General features: G+C 38.7%; 2 protein-coding genes across 3 annotated transcripts in view; one reads left to right on the plus strand and one right to left on the minus strand.

Annotated features, from left to right (window-relative positions):
- Positions 1-350: 350 nt before the first annotated feature.
- On the plus strand, positions 351-19,950 carry slc6a1l (solute carrier family 6 member 1, like). The gene is made up of 15 exons (XM_085139090.1): positions 351-1,125; positions 3,111-3,470; positions 3,574-3,705; positions 4,355-4,455; positions 6,341-6,450; positions 6,561-6,693; positions 8,940-9,074; positions 9,159-9,262; positions 9,361-9,485; positions 10,279-10,391; positions 10,532-10,663; positions 10,977-11,079; positions 11,369-11,469; positions 13,977-14,144; positions 14,620-19,950. Exons 2-15 carry the CDS (start codon positions 3,230-3,232, stop codon positions 14,713-14,715), a joined length of 1,794 nt encoding a protein of 597 aa, XP_084995216.1. The 5' UTR covers positions 351-1,125; positions 3,111-3,229; the 3' UTR covers positions 14,716-19,950.
- The window catches only part of iqsec3a (IQ motif and Sec7 domain ArfGEF 3a), a 129,998-nt gene continuing 123,882 nt past the window's right edge, over positions 15,664-21,779 (minus strand). The window contains exon 14 of one of the 2 annotated variants that reach the window (XM_085139087.1): positions 15,664-21,287. In XM_085139087.1, the coding sequence (XP_084995213.1) occupies positions 20,724-21,287 (564 nt within the window). In that variant the 3' untranslated portion in view covers positions 15,664-20,723. The remainder of the gene's footprint in view (positions 21,288-21,779) is intronic. The other variant, XM_085139088.1, reaches the window with a different exon arrangement.

The raw sequence follows: 21,779 nt of genomic DNA on the forward strand, positions 1-21,779 counted from the left end.
TTTACTGTCACTTGAGTAATTAAAAATACAGTGTGGATAACATCACTCTATCATTATTGTAGCCTTTTTGTGCACTTTTGCGGACTTCCTTTTCCAATAAGCACAAGGCAGTATAGGTAGTAGATCCTAAAAAGCATGACAACAGTCTCATTTATATGTATTTAAAGAAGACTCACAATGTGACACGCTCTTGCTGGAATGAGCAGCTGACCTTAATATATATCATTACCAATTTTATGACTCTCAACTTGTGCTTGTAAGCGGTTTATTTAAGATAAGATTTAAGATGTGAGGATGAGCTTTAATAGCAGAATGTGAATTTGTGAACGTGCCTTGGGATGCAGCTTTACTTAAAGATGCACTCAAAAACTGTTTTACTGCCATGTTTTACTGAAGCAGCAAGCACGTGATGTTGTGTATTTTCATACACACATCCCTTTTGGTTATCCTATGAACAATGGTCATTTTTCAAACTGGCTGCAGAAATTAAACTGATTTTATACACCCCCTGTGTCCTATAACCCCTTCAAGTGAGGACATTGCAGATGGATATTAGGTCACTTTCTGCATCAGTGTGGTCAGAGTCTGATACTGGCATGACCACATTTGTGATCATACTTTTCCAGGGTCTCTGCCAGCAGCCATTGCTGGATTCATTTTCCAAAACTCCATGAGCTCTTTCACTGATCAGGCCCTTCTCTGTTGGGAAATACCATGGTAACGGCGCTGGCAAGAGCTGACCTTGGCCATCATAACAAACACATATGCATAATGCACAAATACACACTCTGCTTCTGCTGCTGCTAGAGTTCCCCACCAGAGCTAGGCAATTGACATACTGTATCCCCCATGGCCACAGGGCCTCACTAGTCAGAAGTGAACAGTAATCAAAGTAGACACACAGATCGAACTTTATTATCAACCACTCGATACCAGCTGCAAGTCCTCCAACAGACAGCACACAGGAAAGAACAATTTGGATTTTCAGACACAGGGCATGGAGGATTGGTTTGAAGCTTTTCAACTTGATCCTTTTGGATGTTGAACTGAAGTTTCAGAACTTTAAGACCGCATGCGTGGCACACTGAAGCTGATGACCTGACAAAGGACGTGGAAATCTCGTAGGTAGGACGGGATTCATTCCCTCTCTTTCACACTTTGCTTTTCACCGTTTGTCACTGAGTCATGAAAATGGCAAGATAAACAAGCTAAACTGCACTTTTTTAATGGCTGATTTTGTAGCTGCTGGGAAATGCTAAACCTTTGTGCTAATGCACACCAAAAAAGCTGGCATCTAAAAGGCCTGTACTGTCAAAAAAAAAAAGAACAAAAAATCTTTGAGATTAAATGGATAACATCCTCAAAGGGAATGTCTGATATTTTTATATTATTCCTTTGCCTTTGAAAAAACACTTGTTCTCACCTAGACAACTAGTTGAAAGCGAATATGTGATCATTTCATGGTGTTCTGCTCACTGAAATCTGATTAAATTACATAGTGTGGAACATGGTACATTTCACAGCATGAATATTTTTTGTATCCATATTGATTATATAACATTTTGCTTGTTTTAATTTTTTAAAGACCCAACTGCTCGTTTTTTAATCTGAACATGCCACTACGTGTACTCTTTATGATATTTAGTACATGTTTACGAAAGGTTTCCTCAACATCATCAAAGGCTAGAATATAAACGAGACACCTATGAACTATGGCTTTCCATTATGTAAGTTAAAGTGCTATGAAAAAGACAGAAAACATTAACTCCAATAACTAGTGTCACATCACTGAGGAACTACAGTAAAATGACCTGGAAAAAACAAATCAGAGTTGAGCAGAGAATGTCTTGTTTTTCCAGGAAATATACCAGTAAACAGTGCTGTAATGTTAATAACCTCCAGCAATTGGCATAAAACAATTTGGACATTTTCTGGGCCAATCAATATTTGCAAGCATGAAACAACTTACACCCAGTGCTTAGATTAACCTTACCATAAAATGCTATTCAGGCATGAAGAGATCATTCCACAGCCAGTAAATGAACTCTAACAGAAAAAGCAGGTAATATTCTTTGGGCAGACAATATGTGACCAGCACCGGCAGGTGTAGATAACAGTAGGAATTTCTTGAAATTGTCATCATTTTGGTATTTCGGTGACCCAACGTGAACTTGACTGTGGTGGACTAGAAAGAAAGGTGCAGCAGGTTTGTTGGTAGTGATAAGAACATGTAGTTCAGTCATCTGTGTGCTCTAATAAGGCCAGTGGTACTTTTTTGTGGCTTGAGTCGGTATACCCAAATATAGCACCTAGATCAAACTTTTTAAAAATTTTGCTTGTGTAAGTTATTTTAATATACATTTTAATATTTAATCTATTATATATTATTGGGTGCTTCAGTTATTTATTTATTGCAAATGTATTAGACCACCACCCAGGGTAAGATTTATCCTACAGCTGCCATAAATTTACATTATTGGTAAACTATATATTTATTTGTGTTTCTGCAATGACTAACCCACCGGTATGTGCAAAATCACAAAATGTTAGTTTTAATGCTAAAATATAATTATTGTTGTTATCTGTGAATTTTCAAATGTGCTATTTTATAAAAAGGCAGAAGAAAGTAAAGCGCTTTTTCTGGTTTAGGATGTGAAATTACAGTTATTTATTTGCATTCCTGAAGAGAAAAAATATTTTTAGCAATTGAATGTTAGGTAGTACTACTCCTAGGGATCTATGGGTTAAAGTTAAAGCAAAGCAAGTCTGCTGTCTGTCTACAGAAGGCCTCTGTGAGCCTCGATCCTTCTAAGAATGCCGGGTTTGGTTTTTGTCTTTTTTTCTAATTCATATTTTCTGGAACTACAGATGTTTCTCAGTAATTTATGTGACAGCCATTAGCTTTAGTTTTCAGAGGCAGTTGTCCAAGTTCATAAAAAGGCTCTAAAAGACTATAAAACTGTTTCAGTGGCAATAAATTGTGAATTGAGTGGTATTTGCCTCCACTAAACTATATGCACCACAAAGCCACAAATATTTGTATTAAATAATAACAACAGCAACAAACTTCTTCTTCTCTACTTTCATTTTCAAACTTTACATGCGTCCAGTGTCAGTGCATCATCCTGAATCCATCCAACTGAGATCCAAGTGCAGTGTGAGGCACTCAACTGCAGAGACACTACAGAAAGGTGGCTTTCTGACCCCATTGGTCCACAGTGGTCCCATAATGGGGAAGACTGGGCAAAGTACAGTGGACTTGAACTCCCCTTCAGAGGTCAAACAAGCAGTTCCCTTTGAGGAGCTGGATCGTGTGGCGCCCCCTGCAGATAATAAGAAGAATGTGGAAGAGCCTCCTGACAGGGGAAGCTGGAAGGGCAAGTTTGATTTCCTCCTCTCATGTGTGGGATACGCCATCGGTTTAGGAAATGTGTGGAGGTTTCCCTATTTGTGTGGCAAGAATGGTGGAGGTAAGAGCTATGTAATTTATTAGATCTTCAGAGTTTTTCTAATTCCTGTATACAAGATCTTACCAAATATATTTTGTTTGTCTGTTTGATGTGTTTGTATCAGGGGCCTTCTTGATCCCATACTTTATGACACTGGTTTTTGCTGGGATACCGCTTTTCTTCCTGGAAACAGCTCTGGGACAGTTCACTTCAGTTGGAGGACTTGGGGTGTGGAGACTAATCCCTATGATGAAGGGTAATGTATAAAGAAAAATATGGGTTTACATTTCATTGTGTACATTTAGAATTCTCCCATGTATATTCTGAGTAAGGATTATGAGCATCGTAAAAGCTATATACATCAAAACATTTTAGTGACTGAACTTGTTCCCATTCTGTGAGACCTTAATTACCTGTATAGGAACTTCCAGTGTCTTCTTATTCTTTCCTGCTCCTTTCCATATTATTATTATTATTATTATTATTATTATTATTATTATTATTATTATTATTATTGTTGTTGTTATCCACAATTATTTTTGACATCTTGCTAAATGCTCTCCTGTTTGGGGATAGCAATAACACCATTGCCCCGACACTAAAATAACTCGAGTGAAGCACTTCATTGCAGATCCTCAGGCAGCAGAGACAGCAACAATGCCAGTGAGCGTGATGCAAAGCCAAAAGCAACTGAGCATTAGAAACAGCACAATGACAACTCTGCCAATAATAAAGATGATGATGACCATGTTAGTTTTTCTCTGTCACGCAACATCATTTTTTAAATTAGTTAGTAACTTGTGTATCTTTCCCCTCTTCCTTTCTTTTCATTACATGCAACCTTGCATGTTAGCTGACCTGTAAAACATTGTATTGTGCCACACTGACACTTGTTCTCGCTTCAGGAGTTGGTCTGGCTGCAGTTGTTTTGTCCTTCTGGCTCAACATCTACTACATTATCATCATTGCTTGGGCGCTCTACTACTTATTCAACTCTTTTGGTTCGGTATGTTACATAATCAGTAGCAAACCTGCAACACAGAAAAGAAGTTGTAAACACTGTCATACACACTAAGTTGAGTCAACCTGTGCTTGTCTTTGAATCCAGCATTTATCTAGCAACTTCATTAGTTTCTGGCCACGAGTACTAATCTCTGTTATCTCATATTCTGGTCTCCAGCAACTTAGTTTAGTCTTCAAGAACTATCTTTGTCATTGACTTTGTCTATTTGGTATCAAGTGAGCACAGTCTACAAATTTTGGAACAATTTTAGAACAAAATTCCTCAATATAAAACAGTCAAGATATCTCACTTCTCATGAGATATCTCATTGTCTATGAGGGGGGTGTAGCTCAGGTGGCAGAGCAGGTCAGCCACTAATCAGAAGGTCGGTGGTTCGATCCCAAATATCCTTGGGTAAGATACTAACCCCGTTGCCTACTGGTGGTGGTCAGAGGGCCCGGTGGCGCCAGTGTCCGGCAGCCTCGCCTCTGTCAGTGCGCCCCAGGGCAGCTGTGGCTACAATGTAGCTTGCCATTGCCAGTGTGTGAATGATTGAATGACTGAATGTAGTGTAAAGCGCTTTGGGGTCCTTAGGAACTGAGTAAAGCGCTATACAAATGCAGGCCATTTACCATTTCTATAGTCCATAATATCATCAAAAGGTTCACAGAATCTGGAGAAGTCTCTGTGTGCAAGAGATAAGATCAGAAATCAGCATGAGTACATGTTAGCTTTGTGCCTTCAGGAAGCACAGCATTAAAAACCGGCATCATTATGTCATAGACGCAACATCCTCTGCACTAACGAGTAGAGGGACCATCTGGCTTGTTATTAGCACTCAGTTCCTAAGCATGCATCTTGCCGGGCTTTTGGACTGGGCTGATATTGCCAAAGCCAATTAGGAATATGGAGCTTGCTACAAAGGCACTGTCAGTGCTAAAGGATATATGCAGGCTACAATACAACATAAACTCCCATGACGATGAGCAAAAAAACCCCCAAAATATGATTCACGAGATTTTATTTCTGTTTTAGTTACATTTTACACAGTCCCCCAACTCTTTTGGAATTAGGGTTGTTGGTCTTCATCAGCAGAAAAAGCTGTATAACTTACTAAAATAAGAAAAAATTAAAAATAAAATAAAAATGTATAAGTTTATACCCTGTTTCACATTTTCCAGAGCCATCCCGTGGGCCAGACTGGAGTCTTTACCAGGCCAATTCTTGCCCCCGGGCCTTATATTTGACACCTCTTCCTCGATTTATTTTAAAAGTTGATGTAGGTCCAATATGAAACCTGCTAATTTCTACTAATCTTATAGTATGTTGGACTCAGTTTTCTTTTATCCCATTTTCCAGACATACTTTTGCCACCTCGTCCATAAGTAAGGTTATTTAGGATTTGTTTACCATCTTTCTCAGTGTGCAACGGTTTTCTTTCTCTGCATTATCATTCTGCTTTGGTATTTCTCTGCATGACTGGCTGCCTTTAAGAAGCCCGGTGGCAGAAATGTAAAGACTTTGCAGGCTTGAGTTTCTTGTACTAGGAAAACTACGAAGCAGGAAAAAAAGGGTTGTCATTGTTGTTCAGCCTTTCTAGCTGAAGGTCAAAAACAGACTGAGTTCATTAAATGTCATTTTCACTGTTGGGTGGTTTGCCTTTCTGTCTCTGTCGTTGTTTCCTTTGTTTGGGAAAGTCTTTGTGGTGCTGTCTGTGTCTCCAGGAGACATGTTTTTTTTTTTAAATTTACAAAGTTTTGTGTTAACTCTGATGGTTTTTTGTATTGGGATACAGGTAATATATTTTGCAACAGTGCGTTTGCAGTTTTGATGATTTGTCCTCCTAGAACCTGTTTTTGTTCATGCATACTGTATGCTGTGCATGCAGGAGCTGCCTTGGCAAAGCTGTGATAACCCCTGGAACACGGAAAAATGTTTTTCCAACTACAGTCTGACAGACACCACCAACTTGACCAGCGCTGTCACCGAGTTTTGGGAGTAAGTTAATATGAGATATTCTGCACGAGAATGTATAGAGAGGTATATCTGGAAGCTCTTGGTGCTTATCTCAGTCTGGATTCAAAGAATGCCTGTGTGTGTTTCTGTAGGCGTAACATGCACCAGCTGTCTAATGGCCTGGAGGAACCAGGAGAGCTACGCTGGCCCTTAGTGGGCACTCTTGGGCTGGCGTGGGTTCTTGTCTACTTCTCAATCTGGAAAGGAGTTGAATGGACGGGAAAGGTGAGTCTCTCTGCCCCGGTTTCTGTTAATTCTCTTCTTCTGTGTTGTTTAGGCTTTGTGTTTTCATCAGTCTCAGACCACTCGGTTTACACTGGCCAGTATTTTTATTAGCACCTCTTTCTGCCTCCCACTTCCTTAATATTAAAGCTTTAATCATGAAAACATGACCAGACATTGAGCTTTTCATGATATAAACCTCATGTTGTTGTTGTTGCCCGAGTTAGTGGGTGAAACCTAATAAAAGAAAACATGAATTCAGAGATATTAAAAGTTGAACATCTGCATTTTTTTTAGGACTACTAGCTGCAGCAGGCTATAAAGTTGGTGCGTTCAGCATATTTGAGAGTGAGATGCAAACAGTGGCATGAAAATAAAAAAAAAAAAACGTCTTTTTTTCTTATCTGACTGAAGCACCGATCAGCTGAAAATTATGTTTAATTTTCAGTTTTTGTTTAAATGTATTTAAATCTTTCATGATTTCCTGACTCTTCTCTTAAATCATCTCTCTGTTTGAGTGCACCCTCTTTCATTACTAAGGTTTTATGTATCTGAATATAAAAGCTAACCTGGTCTGTGGCAGATCATAAAATTATTTAAATAAAACGTAAAAGGAACAACAATGCTGCATATATTACAAAGTGTCATTATTTATGCCATTTTTATTTTATATTATATAATGATGCAGAAGCTGTGTGTGAAAAAGTGCACCCTCACTCACTCTCTCCATAGGAATTAAGAGGGTAAGTAGAAGCCAGGTGCTGCTAATCACATTCAACTGATTAATCATCAGCAAGTTTGTGCAAGCTTGTTCATGAGAGCAAAACATTCAAGACAGTTGCCAGTCTTCCCAGGAGTGGACCTAGCAAATTTAACCCAAGGTCAGATGGTGCAATTGCAGACAAACTGAGCTACATCTTAGCCTTAGTTAACATTTTCAATGTTAAAATTCATAACAGTACAATTAGAATACGTACGGCTTAGTTACATCTAAACAAACTACAGGATTTCTGGAACAGTTGAGACCAGTGTGGAGATGTTTGGCCAAAAATACCCAGTGCCATGCTTGGCAAAAACCAAACAAGCATATCAGCACAAACACCTCATACCAACTGTCGAGGACAGTAGTGGAAGGTTGCAGCCACATTTTGAGTTGACCCTGAACTCATTTGTATAGCAAAATATTCTAGCATCAAATCAAAACCATATGATAGCTAAAGGTTAGTCGAAAATGGAGTAGTTGATCCCGAGCACAGCAGCATATTTACAACAGAATGTTTGATGTAAAAAAAATCAAGGTAATTCAGTGCCCAAGTCAAAGTAAAGACTGATTGAAGAGACTTTAAGAGAGCTGGGAGAAAATTCCTTCACAATGATCTGAGAGACTGAAAAGTGATACAGAAAACCATCACTTCAAGTTATTCCTGCTATAGATGGCTCTATAAGCTACTGAATCACTGGGTGCACTGTTTTTCACACACTGCTTCTGCATTTTGGTTTAGTTTTTGTTAAATAAATAATGACAAAGTCATTTGTTGTTATTCATCCAACATTGCATTTAATATAGAACCTGCTAACAACCAGATCATTGTTTAGGATGTCCTGATATCTTAAACCTAAGAACTGAGAGACAGTATTTTTTTTCCAGTTTCAGATGTTTGCATCCGCTGTCATTTTTCTGTGCACATCCAATCTCTCTTTTACCACTTTATTCAAATTGAAATAGAAATAGCTTCAAAATGCAAGATTTGACATCCGCTGGACAATTTAGAGGTGATAGAAAAATCTTCACTTTGCCTGGGATTTCAAATTACAGCAAGTAAAGTATATGAGCAGAAACACATTTACACATTCACCGCCAGGGATAATTGGATTTTAATGTGCGGCATCTGAGAGCTTTGAGAAAAATGAATTCCCCAAAGGCCCTGGCCTTGATGGACATTACCAATTAAGGATAATCATCATGCACAAGAACTATGGGACACATCCTACAAATCTTTTGGCAAAGAGAAACTATGGAAATATTTCAGTAGTTCCCTTTTCTGTACACTGTTTTGCATCTCTTTTGATGTAATTATTTAGAGCAAATAGCATGTTTGCAATTTTAATCATTTGAAAAGCAAAGCCATCTCATTATCTTAACAGAAATGTATTTAAAAATATGCAAACAGCATACTCAGTCCTATAAAATGAACATTTTTAATTCTCTTTCATTTAAATAATTAAAAATAAATCATTCTGTCTTTCAGGTAGTGTATTTCTCAGCCACCTATCCCTACTTCATGCTGTTCATCCTGTTCTTCAGGGGGGTCACACTCCCTGGAGCCATAGATGGGATTCTCTTCTACATTACTCCAGACTTCAATAAGCTCGTCCGATCTGAGGTTCATAGTTTGCACAAATCCACATCTAATCACCCACGCGTCTTAACAAACAAACACCAGTAATTACACTATGTTGTCTCACAGGTGTGGCTGGATGCAGCAACTCAAATCTTCTTTTCATACGGACTGGGCCTGGGATCGCTCATCGCATTGGGAAGCTACAACTCTTACAACAACGATGTGTACAAGTAGGAGCAGGAAATCCAAAGTGTTGTAGAATCCTCTTTTGTAGATGATGCACAGACAATGATGCTCTTTTCTTCTCTGACTGATGTTTTCTCTTTAGGGATGCAGTCATAGTATGCTGCATCAACTCTTGCACCAGCATGTTTGCTGGATTTGTCATCTTCTCCATCGTAGGCTTCATGTCCTACATCACGAAGAAACCCGTGCACGAACTGGCAGCATCAGGTGAAAGTCATATTTTATAACTTATAAGAAATTGTTCATTATTCAGATTTGATTACTTCTGGATTAAATATTTTTAATGTACATATTAGAAGCAATATGAAGTTTGAAACTAAAAAACATTTTAAAAATAATAATATAATATTGCATACAGACACAGGCCATCGGTGGTCAAAGAGAGAAAAATATTTGATGTGGTTTTACTAAATTAAGCACGAATTGCTACTATGTGCAGGTTTAAAATAATTATTCTCAATAATGAGATGGTAGGGTCAGAATTTAGCATAAACAACATGAAAGCACAGATTCATCGTGCTTTGCATCAACAGTTCCAGCTAAATGCTATTTGTAATATTTTCTTGCCCAGTACCAGCTGAGCATGTTTAAACGGCACAGCCTTCCTGAGTACTGTTTCTGACCATTTCCATCTATTTATGACCTTAGCCATCTTCTGATGGCTGCTTGCAACAGGATTATGTGCCTTGTTATGAAGTTTGAATCACCATCTCAAATGGCCTCCGTAGTTACCAGAGCTCAATCCAGTTGATTGGTCCAAGTTGGTTCAATCAACAAATCTGCACCAACTGTCTGATGCAATCAAGTCAGTATGGACCAAAATCTGTGAGGATGTTTCCAGAACCTTATTGAATCTATGCCAGGAAGGATTAAAGTAATTCTAAAGGCAAAAAGAGGTCCAACTAGGTATAAATGATGTGTACCTAATATAGTAATTCATATAATGTTATAAGTTAAAGCATTTATAATTTTAATAATTTGTCTCGTTTGCAATTTTTAGGTCCAGGGCTGGCATTTTTAGCGTATCCTCAGGCAGTCACACAGCTTCCCATGTCCTCGCTATGGGCCATCCTATTCTTCTCCATGCTTATGATGTTGGGCCTGGACAGTCAGGTACCATCAATCCAGATGTTGTAATAGAGATATTACAACTGATTAATTGGTGATTGCTATAAGTTTATAGATGAACTAAACTAAGATACTGGTGCTCTCTTTTAATAACAAACCACATTCTTCACGTCATCGTGTTTTAGTTCTGCACAGTAGAGGGCTTCATCACAGCTCTGATGGATGAATATCCCATGGTTTTGCGAAAGAGGAAGAAGGTCTTCATCCTCATTGTCTGCCTCATCTCCTTCATCATCGGCTTCTCTAACATCACGCAGGTGCTGCACGAACTCTGCATTAGGTCACTATAAAATGAACAAAGTAAAGAGGATTTTAACCATCCAAAGAATGCGTGCAAACCTGTTTAATATTATAAGAGGACGGTCTTGAAACCCAGCTCGTGTGAACTCTTGCGCATTTTTCCGACACAAGGGAAAAGAGCTCTTGCATTATGCATAATGACAAAACGATCTCACAACAACCTGCGGTGTACTCTCATCATGCATATTTTATTTAATGAAGAGAGGGATGGTAATATTTGGTCTCTAAAGTAGTTATGCGTGTTCCTGTATGTGTGTTGAAATCTCCTAGGGTGGTCTCTATGTGTTCAAGATGTTTGATTACTACTCCGCCAGTGGGATGTGTCTGCTCTTCCTCGTCTTCTTTGAAACCATTTCCATATCCTGGTTTTATGGTAGGAAATCCATTTTCTTTTCATTAAAAAAAGGAAGAATTAAAGCAAATATTGCAACTTGAAATTAAATGTAACCACATTGGTAATAATTTGAGTCATTCTGGACGAAATGTAACAATGACTCCAGCATTTAAATTTCCTACTTAGCTGTTCAACAGGAAATTACATCTATAAATCTCTGCCATCTTGGCTTCCCTTTCCCACCCCCACCATTATGGCTGTGTTCTGGCAGTCGCTCTCTCCTCATTAACACCAACACTCCCTTTGCCCTCCTCTCTTTATGCCACAGGAGCTGAAAGATTTTATAAGAACATCGAGGACATGATTGGCTATCGGCCATGTGGCTGGTGGAAGCTTTGCTGGATGATCTTCACACCTCTAATTTGCTTGGTAGGAGAAAACTGATTATGGATTTGACCTCTATGACCTTCACCTAGAGGTGCTTAATTCTTTAAATTTGTAATTTTCAGTCAGGCTTTGTTCTTCTGTAAGGAAATCTAGGGATCCATCAAGCTAAAGCACTGGCCTTAGGTAGAGAATTGATTTAATTTGTATTCTAATTTTTATTTGACCTCATGGACGGTCAGGTCCTTTGGGAAATCTTGCAAAGTTAGTCCTGTATTGAAAAAGAACAGACAATGCTTTGATAATCTGATTGTCTAAGACTAAGCAGAATGTTATTTTAACCAGGAACACTGTTGGATAGTTTGTCTGTTGTCCCATGTGGTCTAAAAGAAAAGCTAATGACAATTAACCTTGACTGGACTGTTAGCATGCTAACTCACGCAAGTCAATAAAGTACACATTGTACTTGGTGAACAGAGGTATTTCAGCAGGTATTTTTGTGTGGGTTAGCATGCTATTAGTAGTATTTTGCTCAAGTCTAATGATGCAAAACCCCAGCAATCTACAGTATGTGCAAAAATCTTAAGTCAATACTTGTTTCTATATATTTCACATCTAAGGAGACCTTCCCCTAGGCAGCATCATTAGAAGACATAGCATACATTTTCACTGCTATGCAGATGACACCCAGCTCTATCTGTCCATGAAGCCAGATAACACACACCAATTAGTTAAACTGCAGGAATGTCTTAAAGACATAAAGACTTGGATGGCCACTAACTTTCTGGTTCTTAACTCAGATAAAACTGAGGTCATTGTACTCGGCGCTGAAAAGCTTAGAAATATGGTATCTAACCAGATTCTTACTCTGGATGGCATTACCTTGGCCTCCAGTAACACTGTGAGGAACCTTGGAGTCATTTTTGACCAGGATATGTCCTTCAACGCACATATTAAACAAATATGTAAGACTGCGTTCTTCCATTTGCGCAACATCTCTAAAATTAGAAATATCCTGTCTCAGAGTGACGCTGAAAAACTAGTTCATGCATTTATTACTTCCAGGCTGGACTACTGCAATTCATTATTATCAGGATGTCCAAAAAACTCACTGAAAAGCCTTCAGTTAATCCAAAATGCTGCAGCAAGAGTACTGACAGGGACTAGAAAGAGAGAGCATATTTCTCCTGTTTTGGCTTCCCTTCATTGGCTTCCTGTTAAATCCAGAATTGAATTCAAAATCCTGCTCCTCACATACAAGGTCTTAAATAATCAGGCCCCATCTTATCTTAATGACCTTGTAGTACCATATCACCCTATTAGAGCACTTCGCTCTCGCTCTGCAGGCCTACTTGTTGTTCCTAGAGTATTTAAAAGTAGAATGGGAGGGAGAGCCTTCAGTTTTCAGGCCCCTCTTCTGTGGAACCAGCTTCCAGTTTGGATTCGGGAGACAGACACTATCTCTACTTTTAAGATTAGGCTTAAAACTTTCCTTTTTGCTAAAGCATATAGTTAGGGCTGGACCAGGTGACCCTGAATCCTCCCTTAGTTATGCTGCAATAGATGTAGGCTGCCGGGGGATTCCCATGATGCATTGAGTTTTTCCTTTCCAGTCACCTTTCTCACTCACTATGTGTTAACAGACCTCTCTGTATTGAATCGTATCTGTTATTAATCTCTGTCTCTCTTCCACAGCATGTCTTTTATCCTGTCTTCCTTCTCTCACCCCAACCGGTCGCAGCAGATGGCCGCCCCTCCCTGAGCCTGGTTCTGCCGGAGGTTTCTTCCTGTTAAAAGGGAGTTTTTCCTTCCCACTGTCGCCAAAGTGCTTGCTCATAGGGGGTCATATGATTGTTGGGCTTTTCTCTGTATCTATGAAGCGCCTTGAGGCGACATTTGTTGTGATTTGGCGCTATATAAATAAAATTGAATTGAATTGAATTGAACTTAGTGTCACTTCTGAAAGTATTTCAAGTTTAATCTCAAAATTTAAACTTGTATATAAAAAATGTTTGTTTGTTTTTCTTACATATATTTGCTTCCGTTGCGCAGCCATGTTTTCTGAACATCTGTTTTGGATTTTGGCTTTAATTTTCACTCTTTTTCAGTTCAGTCCTTGTATCTGATCATTTTCAGAGGAATTCAGGTTTTGTTGTTGCTTGTTAAGACATTTAACACTGACTCATTAAAAAATAAAGTTACACCTGACATGGAGCGAAACAAAAGGCATCCAACATCCAAAGAAGAGCTTTGAATGTCCTTGAGAACTAATTCTGAAGACTACTTAAAGAAATTAGAAGAAAGTCACCAAATACTTACCTTTACTTCGTTAGACTATTTTTTTTAACCTTATTTGCTGTATATCTATGTATGTTTGCACATGTTGAATAAACTCCTGCAACCATCTCCCATTTTCCTAGCAAAGTCTTGGCTCAAGACTTTTGGACAAAACTGCTAAGCACAAGTTTCCTGGCTTATCTAGACCCTCAGGTTATGAATAATTACTGCACTGGAGTATATTGATATATGAATATTATAATTTTATTTTGTAGGGAGTGTTTACCTTTAGTGCCATTGAGATGACTCCTCTCACCTTGGGGAAGTATGTGTACCCCCTGTGGGGCCAAGCGATTGGCTGGCTCATGGCAATGTCCTCCATGGTACTCATCCCAGGCTATATTATCTACATGTTCTGCAGCACCAAAGGCAGCATCAAACAGGTACAAACATCTTACACACCTCTCTCAGATTCTGATTTTAATCATCTCAGGCTCAAGAAAATTATGCAATAAAGTGTTGAAAAGAAAATATACAGGTAACACATGAGATTAAAAATGGAAAAAGTCCTGGAAGGCTGAAGTTCATCTCTTATAAAGACTGTAGTTATTCAGGTAGTACAGAATTCATGGTTTTTGCTCAAGGCCGACATTATTATTCTGGTTTTAGGCAGGAAAGTATATTTTCGAAGACGTGCACTGCTTGTGACAGTAAATATTTACAAAGCAGCCTTACGTCTCCGCTGCTGATTCCTGTGAGATATTTGTAACTTCGGGCTAAAGAGCATATTTTGTTAACTTTTTACATTATTCATGTGTGAATGTGAGTACAATTTCACCCAATACTCTCACCCGGGTTCAAATCATAATCATTTAATCATATTGTGATGTAATAGATTTTTTTTTTTTACATGTCCAGCGTTGGCGGAGGATGACAACTGCCCAGGAGGATGAAAGGCAATCAGGGCAGGATGAATTCACACACACAGACAGCGTGGGTGAAGCACCTGTCTAAACCTGATTGTTCAAGCTAAATAAATCTGTCTGCCAGGACTTAATGTAGTTAATATTGGAAGTTAACAATTTGATGGATGGATGGATGGATGCAGTATTGTCTCTGGACTACACTGTCTAACCGTCCTTCAACTTGAGTTGAAGTAAATAAAGAAGATGAATAAGTATTTTTGATATAGATATTGTTTCCTTTTCAGTAAAAGTTATGGCAAGCAAGTGAATGATACAGGTCACAATAAACCTGTATACAAAGGCTATATGTACAATAAACCATCATGAATGTAAATCCACATGCTCTTCATAAATTGCAGCACAATAAAGGCCTTTGTTTATAACGTTACTGCAAATTTAATGGATATTGTTGTACTGCGAAATGGAACTGTCTGGTAAAACTCGATTTCAAGTATAAAACTCTATTAATGGGGAACCCCAATATTTCATTTAAAGAACCAACCAGTTACTGTGATGTAGTTATTCTCAGCAACACAGTATCGCTTCAGTTGTCTGTAGGTCACATTTATGTGACCAAGACCTAAAATGAAAAGTAATATTTCTCACGATAATCTTTACAAAAAATAAGGAAATCTTCACATGTTATTTACCATATGCTGTTTTTCAGTTAACACAGTTTTGAAATACCTGTTTTTAGTTTTTAATTGTGTATATTGAAGTTAAGTATGTATATTGAAGAGTTTGATTAAAATATTAGAGAACTGTAAATATAATTGTTTTGTTATATTTATGCACTGTCTATAAAACGTGGATGTAGGTCCAGGAACTGAGAAGTGAAGCCAATGTGGAAGTGCCTTAAACTTAAATTCATTCACCTGACCAGCAGGGGGCGACTACTCTGGTTGCCAGAAGAAGCTTGATTGTTTAATCTTTATTATAACATTACCCTGTTATTCAAGTAAACACTTTACTAATGGGTTTATGGTTTTAACCACTAGTCTTGCTTAATACAAGATAGTGTTTATTTTGTATATAGTGGTCAAATTTAGAGTAAAACTGATGGTAAAATAGGGTGATGTCAAAAATGCAGAGGCGGAAGTCAATAAACTAGTGGGTTGGATACATCCATATTTTATAAACAGTCTATGTTTGTATTAAGTGTATTTTTAAACTATGAAACTTTTCATGATAAATGTTTTCAAACTCTGTTTTATAAGGTGAATGTGAAAACCAAGCATCTTAAAAAAGAAAAGTAAAAGAAGACACTTTTTTCATCTCCAAAATTGTGTTTGGTTTTTAAAAGCTTCATTAAGCTTAATTTTATCAATACATAAAAAAAACACCTAATGCTTAAGTATGTTTGTAAAACTTAAAATTACTGAATATAGTGAAGCAAGGTTTTCTTTGGACTGCAACTTTATGATCTGTATTAAAGATATACCCTGATATTGCTTCAGTGTTCATGTTAATAAAATGTATACCACTGGCACTTGGGATGTCAATTCTTCATTTCTCATCAGCTAGTTAGAAGACAGTAACTTCAGAATATACAGCAGTGGCCAGAACTTTACATATACTCCTCACAGTCATCAATGTTATTGTAATTTAACTTTATTTCCAGGGTGTATAGATTTTATTTTCTTATCTCTCAATTTTGCCTAAATAAAAATGACTTCCTTGATAACAATCATAGAATTGACCAACCAAGGACAAAATTCTGGAATGGCTTTCCCAATTCCCCAACATCAACTCTATTGAAAATGTATGCTTAAAAGCACGGTTCGTACCAGGAAATGAATCCATTTAAATGAACTCTACCAATTTTACCAAAATGACTGGTCAAATAGCTTGTTGATGGTTACCAAAGCATGCAGTGTGAAAGGGTAGCGGATTTAGAGAAAATCCAAAATAAATGTAAATTTGTGCACAGAGCTTTTATTTTCAAGAACATTAAATATGCTGCATGAGCCCCATATTACCATGACATCCATGCCTGCGAGGAGTATATGTAAACTTCTGATCACTTTATTAAGGTAACTACAACTATATTTGCCTTTTCTCCTAAAATGACTTTTTTCTAAAAATGTCACCAACGTGTCTTTTTAACATGACATTAATTCAAAACAAAAGACCAGCTCAACTTTTCAGTATTTTACTTTTGTCTCCTGCACGGATTCGTGTTCTGAAATAGAAATGAGAAAATGCAAATAGACATTCTTTGCTACACATCGGCAGGTTCAATGTGCTGCGGTATTGCCCAGCTAAGCAATTCCTGAAAGTTCTTTACACTGTGACACTAAGGAAGGTGCTACGATGCAATACCTCCAGCACTGGCACCAGTCATGATTTCTGGTGTTACTTACAGTACAGCATTGCTTTATTTGCTTTATTTCCATGCATGGACAGAATAATTTATAATGATAAAAATGTCTTCTTTTGCTGTCTCTTGGTGTATAAAAACAATGAGGTATTCTTACCCACTCCCACTCATGTTGAGCGTAGTTGCAAATTTGACAAACCAGGTGACTCCTGTTGGCTCTCTTTTGCTCTCCCCCATAATCAATGTACACATCTTGCTATTTTGCTGCTGTTCTCATACTGTGATATCAACCACTGTTCTACTCACTATCTCTTCCTTGGCAGGTAGTTTACTTTTTCAGAGAAAACACCTGCTTGCTACTGAAAACAATAATACTCACTAATAAAGATAAGTTCCACATGGTGTCATAAAACTGAAGTCAAACTTACAGTATGTGGATTTACTACTAGAAGCAAACACTTCACATAAAAGTAGTGTTATGATTCATTGTTCCATGTACTCTTTAGCTATTGTATTACTTGTCATAAAACTCAAAGTAGGAGGAAAACTATGTGTGCGGATTTATAGTGTGTGAAGGTAAAATGCTGTGTTGAGTGATGTGTAACATTTCAAAATAAGCATTTCCCCAGCAATTCAGAGTATACTGATCTTGCCACTGAATCCAATAACAAAGCAACCCATTGTGATGTATAGACTTAAATCATCTTTAATTGCATGTTAATATACCGCAAAGACAGGGAGGGTTTTTAAAGCCAACTGAGGGAGATGATGGTTCATGTTGCACTCAGTTTCCACCTGTCTATCCATAAATATTTCCTCTATTTGTATTTCTTTTACTAGTATGAGCAAACACAGTGGTGAAAAGCCAGACAAGATTCACATGTCATTCATGAAGCAATGTACTGGTATGGCAGAGCCCTTTTGTGAGTTTCTTCATGAAAGGTACCCACTACTGCACTTCCATATCATCTGCTACACTCCCCAAATGCTACATTAGTTTCCCTGCAAATGTAAATCTGTCATTTTCAGTGCGCCTCATATTCATGTTTCTTGCACACGCAGCATATCTTTCGACTAAAATGTGCAACCATAAAGAAAGGGTCATAACATACATAGAAATAAGACAAAACAAGCAAAAATGGCCATGAAAGAGGCATTTGATTTGCCTCGAGGCACAAAAACACATTTGCCCAAAGAAGCCATTCGTATTTGTATTTGAAGGGGTGTTTGTCATCGTAAAAAAAAAAAAAAGAATACAAATTCATGTCTGTTTTTTAAATTCCACCACAAGCTTTCATTTTCATCATGACAAAAAAAATTGACCTCCCACAGCAAAGTCTTTCATACACAAATTCCATATTTTTGGGAGTAGGGGTTCAATAAGCTTTGGAACTGACATGCATGAGAAGAAAAAAAAATCAATCATGTAATTTCTGAAAGCTGATTCAAACAAATAATTCAGCAACCGTACAATCATCATCAATCAAGGTAAAATTCACAATAGTAGAATAGTTTCTAAATTTTATTACATAACCTTCAAAAGTTCATTTCTACAATGTAGCCAGTAAATGTGTTAAATGAATCATCGCAGCTCTTGATTCATTTTGAAAGCTGTAATTCCTCCCATTGTGTTATGAAATAATAACAAAAGCAATTACGGGGATAAACAGGAGCGAGGACGGATTTGTTTACAGGAAAGGATGCTACTGTGAGTAGGTCACACACACTCATCTCTGCCAACCACAACAACAGAAAGCTTTTTTGTTTGTTTGTTTGTTTGTTTTTTTGTCCAACTGCTGTCTTTTCACAGGGTGACATCCTAAGTGGAACAGGACAGACAGATGAGATAGAGACCTCCCCGCATTGGCTCTGTGATTATAAACCAACAAATCCCACAGATGGAGGTCAGATGAGAACAGAGTTAACTGAACATCCATTTCACAGTACCTGGTGGGGGTTATGTATAAAAGATGAACGCATTCAGGCTATGGCGGTCGCTGACCTATTTCAGAATGACAGATGCGTGACAGGGCGATAGCAATTTGAAGAGGCTAAAGGTAGCTTGCTTGTCCTTTCTGACTCTTTGAATGTGGTATTTACAATCTAAGCTGAGGTGAAATAGAAAGAGATCAGATAATGCATTCTTTTTTCTCTCTCCCCTCCCTTCCATTCTTATTTAAAGCAGGATAGCCAACAGCACAAACAATGCCACTAATGCCAGCTTTTGCAGTATAAGCTCCATGTAGTTTTTGCCTTTTTGAAAATGTCAAAATGAAAGGTTAGCACGGCAGAGAAAACAGTCACAAGGATCTGGAACAAAAGCTGGCAGTCGTACCGTCGTAAAGAGACAGCGTCTGGATGTTTTGTGGGTGGACTCTGCCCGACATTTATCCACCAACGGAAAACACACAATGATGGCACAATGGCAAATTAAAATAAACACACATCTCGACATTTAAAAAGTGTAGCGTCCTAACCGAAATTCTCGGGTGAGTTCCTGGAACAAAAAAAATATAGCGACGATACATTTGATAACCGATGACAGCACATCGTGTTGTTTTTTTCTGTTTTTTTTAAACATCTGAACCCACTGTAGCTTTAGAGCAATTTCAGACGATGAGACATTTTCAAAATGTTGAAAAATAAGACAAAACCTTCCCTCCAACAGCTGACAAAAGGGGCAAGAATTCCTGGAAAGCCTTAATAATGTTAGACATGAAGAGTAAGAGACAAGCATCAATCAACAGAAGCATCCTGGGCTAACTTTTTTGGCTCGGCAGCAATCTATATGATTGGTGGCCTTTGGTTCTTGTCATCCTTCACTGTAGAATGATCTATGGAGAGCAACAATTGGGTGAGAGTGTTTTCTGAAGATAGAGAGCCACGACACAACGGAGGAGCGGATGACAAAGACAGCTTATCGGGAGAATGTCATTTTTGCTTCTTTTTTTTTTTTTTTTTTTTTTTTAAATCCGGGGGATTGGAGAAGAGAGAAGGCCCTCCATCACATAAATAAATAAGCAACAGCGCAAATGGGTAGATAACTTTTTATGAAATATCAGTTTTGCTATTCTTTTTTTTTCTTTATTTTGCTCCTTGAACAAGAAGCCTGAAACGACTATTTTCTCAAAGCAAAAGAGTAGTGTTTTTTTTTTTCTTCTAGCCCTAGCATTTAGTCAAGTGCAAAGAAGTCAGTGTTTAGTGGAGGCATATGTATTTTGGCACAGAGTTTCAGTTAAGTGTCAGCTATGCGCACGTGTGCACATACAGCACAGTAGGCATGAGGCTTGGGATGATAAAGCGAACAGAAGCAGAAGATCCTTGATGTCTTTCCATCCATTACAAGAAAAATTCAAAAGATTTGAGGGATTCGTGTGTTTCTGTTGTTGCTGATAAATACTGGAACTGGAAGGAATCCATCCATGAAGTGAATAGCAGTGAGTTTTCTCTAGAGTTAAAACTGACAAAAAGTTATAGAAATTTGTTAAAACTACATATTTCAAAATACATGTGGAATCAAGTAAAACTTTATATACGCACTATATTTCTTCTTATCTCTTTTAAAACCTTATTTTTTAAATCTTTTTTTTCCTTAAATTTATGCATATAAGTGGGATTTTTATTTTTTTCATTATAGCTTCATCTGTATGTATATATGTACAATATGTACTGTAATATAGGAAGAGAAGTGATAGGGTTTATGTGGAAGTATGGGAGAAAAATTTGAATTCATTTATTTACACCATGCTCCGAGAGCCACTTGGGGTCCGGTGTAGACTGAGGCGGGGGTCTGGGGGTATGTACTGGTGCGGGTGGTTGTAAGGTGGAGGCGGGGGAGGCAGTGGGGGCTGGTGGCCGTCGCTGCCGTGTGAACCGTCTGGCGAGCGGACAGGGGTGGACATGGCGGAGTGACTAAGCTGATGGTGGCTGTGGTGATGGTGATGCTGGTAGTGGTGGTGTGTGGGCGTTTGGCTGAGGAAGGCCTCCATGCGTCCATGGCTGCTGTTGTCGAGCATGATGACCTTGACAATTTGCTGACACTGGATGAGGGCCTCAGGCCGCAGGTCAGCCATGCTGACACAGGGTTGGTGGTGCTGCTGGAGGGGGAGATGATGGGCGGGAGTGCTTGCCGCTGACTGCAGCTGCAGGTGTTGTGGTGGAGGCGCAGGCCCTTGGGTTACGCCCTGGGGCCCTTGCTGGAAAAGCACCTCTCCCCGGTGATTAAGAAGGGCCGCGCTCTCGGGGCTCCGAGCCATGCTGCTGCTGAGCTGGTACGTCTGAAGCCTGTTGTGAATTGACACCTAGTTTAGAAAACAGCCAAGAGAACAGCATCAAATGTTATAAAACTGGTTCCTCCTCTACAATCCGTCAAGCCCTCTTTTTCTTTTTTTGTGGGGGGAGTGAACGCACAGCACACACACACACACACACACGGGGCATGCGTGGGGGCTTAGGTGTTAAGGATCGGTGGAGGTGTAAAATCCTGTGACTACAATATTCTCCCCTCCCTCCACCCCCACAGGTACTGGGAACAGTGCTGGATGCTGGGAACACCAGTGTGTGTGACTGGCGTCATTGGTAATAGTGGTGGGGAATGGGGATAAGAACGATGCTAGAGGACGGTCCCGGTGGTTCCAAAGGGGACACTGAGGGCCCCCGTGTCTCCCTTCCAAACCACTGTGTGGCACTACGGTGACAGCGAACACGAGGAGACTTGTGGGTCGAGGTAAGCAGAACATAGACCAAGGTCATACGAAGAAGAGGGAGAGGTGGAAGAAGAGGAGGAGAGGAAG

This window comes from Neolamprologus multifasciatus, chromosome 17 (genome assembly GCF_963576455.1).
Source record: "Neolamprologus multifasciatus chromosome 17, fNeoMul1.2, whole genome shotgun sequence".
Lineage (NCBI taxonomy): Eukaryota > Metazoa > Chordata > Actinopteri > Cichliformes > Cichlidae > Neolamprologus > Neolamprologus multifasciatus.